Source organism: Alligator sinensis, unplaced genomic scaffold, assembly GCF_000455745.1.
Source record: "Alligator sinensis unplaced genomic scaffold, ASM45574v1 scaffold990_1, whole genome shotgun sequence".
In the NCBI taxonomy this organism is placed as follows: Eukaryota; Metazoa; Chordata; order Crocodylia; family Alligatoridae; genus Alligator; species Alligator sinensis.
In genome coordinates this window covers 994,982-1,002,619 of record NW_005842506.1, presented here as the reverse complement: position 1 = coordinate 1,002,619, position 7,638 = coordinate 994,982, and the positions used below count along the sequence as shown (strand labels likewise).

The following is a 7,638-nucleotide window of genomic DNA, read 5'->3' as shown; positions in this document are numbered from 1 at the left end:
GGGGGGGGGGGGGGGCGGCCCCTCCCCAGCCAATCGCCAAGTCTGAAATCACCAAGAGCGAAACCGAAAGTGCACTTTCCGCATTTCATTTAGTCATATTCTGTGGGTGCTGAAGGCTAACACATGAGTTAGTTCCCTAGCTGGCAAGAAACAAAATATATTCTCAGAAGGCACACTTTTCATGTACACATTTACTATTTAACTCCTCCAACAAAGTGTACAGTTCAATTACATGTGCACATCATGGGTTATCCAACAGCTTCTGTTAATATGCAAGCAATTTTTGCCCATTTATCAAGTGTTACCCACACTATTAAGCCTTTTTCATTTATTTCATTTTACCACACCCTAAAAATACACTGAACTGAAATGAAAGCATTTTTAAAAATATTTATTTTGGAAAAAAAAAAAAAAAATCACTCTGTACAAATTTAAGTACAACAATCTCAACACTGAAGATTATAAAAATGCTAACACAACAGAAACTCAAATAAAACATTAAATTCATCTTTTTTAAATTACAAAGATAAACTGAAGCAGGTTCATTCTGAAGAACCTACTGTAACAGAAAGCTGAACATCAAAAAAATTGGGAGAGGTTCATTTGATAGCTCTTTGCTTTTATATCAGTTTGTCAAACATATGCATCAATGGAGGATTTTTTCCTTACCTTCTTATAAATTCCTTTTAATACACTGCCAATTACTAAGCCAAATAAGCAAACTGACTTGCACTTTTTACCATACATAAATTGTGCTCCAAGAAGAGCCAATATAAATTTTATCATTGTTACTAAGGGCCTAGCAAAAACATTACTTCTATACATTTGTTAGAAAAATCTCTGTACAAACCACCTTAGTTCATGTAAAGTTCTGAAAGAATTAAAACAGTCCATGCATGCCTTCACTATAGTCGAATGAAGGACAGCGATTTAATAAAATGTCACCAAGTAAAATTCAGGAACTAGGAATACTGATTTCTTAAAGCGTATAAAAAGTTTACATACTGTTCATTTAGGATTTGCCATTCCTAATAACCTAACAGCGCCAGAATCACAGCACTCGTCGTAAAATAAGATTCTTCTGTACACTATGCATGTCTCCTCCTCTTGTTTTAAGCTATTTGTAACACTGCCTTTGCGTTATAAACAGCATATTTCTTTGTACATGAAAATCCCTTTCAAGAAATTAAAACAGTAAAATTGTACTATTTCTGTAAACATGATTAAAATGAAGACTGACAACAGTCAGTGTGACAGGTAAGTCATGGTTTGAAATGAATTCTTCACATTCTCTTCTCAACACAATACATGGCTCACAACACAAGAGAGCAGCAAAAAGGCTAGCTAAATTTCAAGTTACAACCATGGATGCCAGGCAGGATCCATACGACAGAGATTATCCAGGCTATTTGCAGCTGCTACTAGAGTGTTGACTTTACTTTCTCCTCCTTCAAACTGAGCAAGATTATGAAGTCGAGTCATGATAGCAGTAACAGCTTTCTGAACTAGTGAAACCAGCTGCTGACTATCCATATTTTCTGGTTGTCCAGCTGCTGAGAGTGGAGAGGAAGTATCCTCTTGCGTTTTCTTGTGCCAAGCAATTATTTCATCCCGGAGCACAGTTTTCAGGATGCCATCAACCTGCATGAAGAAGAGAATTAGATAATTATGTTTAACTAGAAGAACCATCATGGGAATATAGATTTTTCACTAAACTGCAATAAATTGCATCTTGACATTTTAGCTCCCTCTCTAATTTTAACTCCTTGAAATGACTGGACTGTAGTAAGCCTTCTAAACATTGTTAAACAAAATATTTCTTCTCCAAAGAGATTTTTATTTTAAAAAGCAGTGGATAAAAATGAAGGTTCCCCTACAGAAATGAGAACTAATTTGAATGACAAGACAAAATATATTAATATAACTATAAAAACTGATATAAACACACTTGAATTCTGTATATTCTACATGCAACGCATACAAACCAACAAACTTGCAGGAAAAAAAAGCTCAGGGCACTATATATTTAAGTTATATTGTAGTGCATATTTATTATGCTCTTTCAACAGATGCTATTTTTTGCTGAGCAGCAACATTATGTTTAGAGCAAGAAAAACACTGTCCTATAATGGAAATAACTTGTTGAATGATTTATATGTTATGTTAGCTTGAAGTTATTGAGTTCAGACAGCTTTAAATCTCACCACTAAAGTTTGGAAAAGAATTCATGGTCCCACATCCTTTCTACCTAAATAAATGCAGCATATTTCAGCTGAACATAATTAGTGGTTCTTGTCCCAGCGTTGTAATTTCCTGCTTTATTTTTGAGAGGTTTTAGTTTTTGCTTTGGTTTGTTTTTAAAAAAACAACAGTTTATGAACAGGATTCTGAAGTCTCAAGCCAGCTGATATCCTAAGGACAGTTTTGGCATTACTGAGTGAAAAAGAAATGCCCAAGAAAAAAGTTTCCTATTCTTTTCCTTGTTTTGGCAGTTGATTTCTTGATAGAAACATACGTTCCAGCAGTCTTGATCTTCTTATGCTAAGAATTACTGCTTGCTTGTAAATCCCAGTCCTTCTAGACACCCTACAGATCAAGTTTAAAATTCACTGTTTGCCTGTAATGGCTAAAGAATTTAACCTAACTGTTACTCTCAAAATTCTCACACACACACACACACAGTCTATAGGTTTCATTGACATCTGTAAAACATACTAATAACTTTAATTTTTATATAAAGTTAAAATCTTCAACCAAAATTTTCTTAAGTGACCTGTGCTCCCAGCTGCTCACTTTTAGTGGAAGTCCTGAGCACTCAAATTTTGAATTAAGACTGAGATACAGAAGCCGTGGCCCCCCAGCAGTCAGCCCTATTTCCAGCTGGATATCTATGAACATCCAAATTAAAGGCCTAAGAATACTTAGGCAGACAATGCAGGTAATTTGATCAGGATGCAATTTAATTATGGAGAAAGCATGTATCGCTTGCTGCTCCGTGGAGAAGGCAAATTTCAATACCAGGATCTCCGGTCAATATACATTTTAAAGACACAACTGGAAAAAAGTTTCTTAAGTACTTTTTTGCAGTGCTTGTTTGGTGCGAATTGCTGCCTACAGTGCAAGGTGGCTCAATTTTATAGAGCATTAGAATTTAAAAGCAAACTAGCCATTTCCTTAGCAAACTACAGCCTGCTAAGAGCCAGAATGCAGCAAGGCACACTACTTTATTGTTAGCATCCTATTCTGCTAAGAAAGTACCAAGACGTATTCCTGCGCACGACATTCTGAAGGATGTAAATGATGCTGCACTTGGCACTTTACCTACTGCTGCTAGATCTGCAAAGTTTTGAGGCTAGAATGATAAAACAATTGGTACAAATTAGGATGATGTTATTCTCACTGTACGTATTCCTTCCAGCAAGCAAACTACAGCAATTTCAATCGACTCGTGTATTGCTCCTGTTGCAAGTTTTAAAAAGTTAGCGTGGATTTGTCTGCATACACTTATGTGATCATGTCTTAAAACTGATGAATGCTCATTCACATACTTCAGTTCAGTACCTAATTACTTTAGTCATGCATACCAACCTACAAAGCATTTTTATTACAGTGAAATGATAACATACCAGTGGACAGGGTTTGAGAATAACTACTGTACATACCTTGAAATTTGGCTGTGCAAAGCAGCGAGCAACTGCAATCATCGATGCAGTCAGTGGTCCAGAGACCCCAATAGTAGTAAGAAATTCAGAAATATTTGGTGTTAGACGGAATGGGACTGGTCGATTGGCATCCAGATCTCCAGTAGCATCATTAATATCAAATCGGAAGTATGCTACATTTAGTTTGCCAGTATCCTAGATTTTTTAAGTGAAACACAGGAAAGAAACTTTCAACAAGGGACAGAAAATCCATTTCTGAAGCCACTGGAAGACAGACATTTGTTTAGTGTTAAATACCCAGATTAGAAAGTTATCTGGAAGTGATACTTCAAGCTAAATCCACATGCATTAACTATTGCCCTTGGAGTCAGTATTGTGACTAAAATGCAGATAAAGCTATATATGGAAGAATAAAAGACGCTATTTTAAAATGTCACTTATTCAGATACTGCCACTTTAACAAAAAATGGCTGTCTAGAATTTGGGATGTCTAGTATTCTCTCACACATGACATGTGCAGTGAAACCATGCTAAATATATGGTATCAGAATATCAACCTTAAAGAATGGGTTCTTTTGTGGTGGCAATGGGCGAGGGATTAGGGGCAGAAAGATAAATCTTCATTCTACTTGCATCTCAATAAAGTGCTCCATTGTTCACTCGGGTAAGCACCTGAAAGTTATGGATACATAGTGGGGATTAAGGAATCTTTTAATTGCTGTGCAGAGTATAACTCTCCACGCATTAAAACTGTATTAAGATTTTAATATATATTAATATACTTAATATTTTAAGTTGGCAAGCCTGATTTTAAATGCTTATTTCAAGTACAAAATAAGTGGCAATGGGAGCTGTATTTTGACTGGATACCAATGCCATAAATGAAAGCGTGAGAATGAAGAATAATAGAAAATAAATATACCCCACAGGAATTGGAAGCACTAAAACAAGTTTTGTTTTGTTTTAATTAATTTAACTGCTTGATATCTAACACAGAAAAACTTGAAATTGTTTGTGAAGACCGGGGAAAGGGAATTTCCACACACTGACACAAACATCTGCAAGTTTTTAAGAGTTTGCTAAACTGTTTTTAATGAGTAAGTTCTCCTTCCAAAATCTGAGACTTCAGAGGGTAAAGTGTGCACAATTACCATTTTTTACTGCTGCTTATATAGTGCATAACCACGTTTTAAAAAGGCAGGCCTACTGAAATGCTTTTGATTAAGCTCATGCTTGTCAATTTAGCGTGCAATATTCATTTCTAAAGGTAAATTAGAAAACTTTGTTTTAATCAGAGAAGATAACAATGTGCATCTGTAATGCATAAAATATACCTGGGCAATCTGTAACATCTCAGGATTGAGCCTATTTAAGTGAAAGATGAACTCTGCAAAGCCAATCAATGCCAACTGAATAGTAAACATCTTTCGAAACGTCCAGTAATCTGTGGCATTTGGGAATGTATGTAGAGCCCACTCCTTAAGCATACTGCGTGGCACCATATTACTTTGTACTTCTTTCAGTATATCACGAAGAACCTAAAAGCAAGACAAATTCAAATGATGACAAATTATTTTTAAATCTTAGTATCATCAAGCTTTTCTTCCCTCACTGCCACCTTTACAGGTGAGATGATCTTAAGCACAGGTGTTTCTTCTAGTAGTTTTTTGACTCTGGTACACATTTACAGTAGCATAACAGTGATGATGTAGCCACAATGGTCCAGAAATTATGCAAGAGGCAAGGATTTCTTAGAGTGATATCTTCTACTGGACCAACTATGTAGTTGATAGAGACAAGCTTTCAAATGCAAGACCTGAGAAAGAACGTCTTGCATTTGAAAGCTTCTCCAACTCTATCCCAACTACATATGTGGTCCAGTAAAAGATATTGCGCTACGAAATCCTTGCCTCTTGTAAGCATATTTACCAGTTTTGAAAGCGTATATCCCACGGAGTAGCAAAGTCATTCCAAAGCCATCTTAAAAAAATGTTTCATTGCCATAAGAGTCGACAGAGCTGCTTCCAGAAAGCTGCTTCGAGATGACAGAAGTCCAGAGACTACACAGTATGATGAGTCAATTATTGTACCTTCTAGCAAGCCCCTCAAACAAGCCAGAAGCAAAATAAACTGACATTTGCTACACCTCTCCACTGCACTTCCATATGGCAGACTAATGGAGCAGTACTTTACAAGCTCCATCTTCAAAATCAAGTTCTGCTGCACATTCATTTCTATAGCCAGCACCAATTCATTCTACTAAACATCCCACGCCCCCACAATCAGAAACTCCTTGCACAGTCTCATTTACTGAGTGGAAAAAAAGCACTAAGAAACCTAATAGGGTGGCTGACTTCAATCTAAGCTGCCAAAGTGCCTTGCAGACTAATTAAAATCCTTCCTTCTAGGGTCCTGATATTTATATTTGTCACTTCCATCCATTATTTTCAAAGGCTCCAAAGCCAATAAGGTCCTCAGACTATGCTCAGTCTAGAAACTTAGTATGAGAAGTTCGTCTTGGAAGCTCCCATTGCAAAGGATTTTGAATCTAGCCCCCGCAGTTTAAGAAAAAAGTTAAAAGGTTGTTCAAACAGGTTGATGAGGATGAAAGACAGACGAGACAAGAGACATATGGACGTGTTTCTTGTAGAATAATTACATGAAGACCAAAAATAGTAGACTTCACTTACTCCCCATTTACAGATGGCAGGTATCACTGTAACAAGGGACTTCAAATTTGACAAATACAAAAAAGGTCTGCCTCTGGTTATAGAGGGGCTTCTTTGTAAGAGAAAATGGAAGGTGTTTTTCCTAAAAAAGTGGCAGGGAGAAAGCTGAAGAATGAAAGAGCCGAGGCAAAGAATTCTCTTCCATGGTGGTATAGTGCTACTGCCAAAGCAGAGAAAAGGCTTGCAATTATTTCTGAAACTGTACATTGTGCAGTTCAGCCTTTTCTGGGTTCCAGAGTCCACAAACAGCCCACCATATTTAATTACTGTAGCATATACTAACCTAATTAATTAGAAAAAGAAATAAAGTTAGAATCTGCTGTGCAACAAGGAAAAGAGAATGAAAATCATCCCGGCTTCAATAAATGACTGTTAAAAAGACTAAGTTTCATAACCTCAAGGTACCATCCTCAAAATAGAAACAGATGTTATGTAACACTTCATTTTATTTTGTAACACAGAAAGGCTGAAAGACTGGTTTACTGCAGACAACATTCAGTAGACAAACACATTGTGTATTTTAACAATTAGAAGGGCATAGGAATAGCATGGTGCATGCTAAAAAGAAAAATTAAACGCCCTCCTGCTATCAGAGTCTGACGCCTCATGGAGGTTACAGTGGAATAAGGGGCCTTGCACTTGCCGGGTACTAACATGAATTGGGGTCCAAGCCAGTGACAATGGAATATGGTTTCCGTTCGAGTCTGATAAAATGGTTTTAGTTGTGCTCCGAGCAGACATTCACATTCAAAAGTCAGTACTGATGACTGATACCCTTGCATCTAAAAAACGAAGCTGGCTGAGAAATCTGGGCACTTTGTAGAGCAACACAAAGAAGTTTGTACCATATTTGTCATATTGTACCTGTTTATGTGGAAACAGGAGTTTGGCTTCTAGTGTTTTCAACTAATACCTTTTCACAAGCATGCAAAGCTTTATTAACTGCATAAGCAGAATACGCAGTGAGGCTTTTTTGACAGCTAAAATTCCCTGAAGGAGTTGCTTGACTACATTTTTTACAATTAATAACACACGTGCAATATTTGTAGCAAATACGAGAAAAGGAAAGCAAAGCACAGTGTCACAGCGTCCTTAAGAAGTAAGCCTGAATAATATTAATCACATATTCAATACCTGATGGCTAGCCTGAGTCCCTCGTGCTTGGACTGTTGCCAGTCTGTCATAGTAACGAGAAATAGGGTTGTCATGCTCAATGCCTTTCTTGGCACAGCGTTGCTTATATATCT

At 36.8% G+C, this 7,638-nt stretch overlaps 1 protein-coding gene across 1 annotated transcript in view; it reads right to left on the bottom strand.

Moving 5' to 3' along the window:
* Positions 1-381: 381 nt before the first annotated feature.
* The window catches only part of TRRAP (transformation/transcription domain associated protein), a 140,906-nt gene continuing 133,649 nt past the window's right edge, over positions 382-7,638 (bottom strand). Inside the window, 4 exon segments of the mRNA XM_025213106.1 lie at positions 382-1,641; positions 3,663-3,857; positions 4,997-5,200; positions 7,526-7,638. The exon segment at positions 7,526-7,638 is cut by the window's right edge and continues 96 nt beyond it. Of these exon segments, the coding sequence (XP_025068891.1) occupies positions 1,357-1,641; positions 3,663-3,857; positions 4,997-5,200; positions 7,526-7,638 (797 nt within the window). The 3' untranslated portion in view covers positions 382-1,356.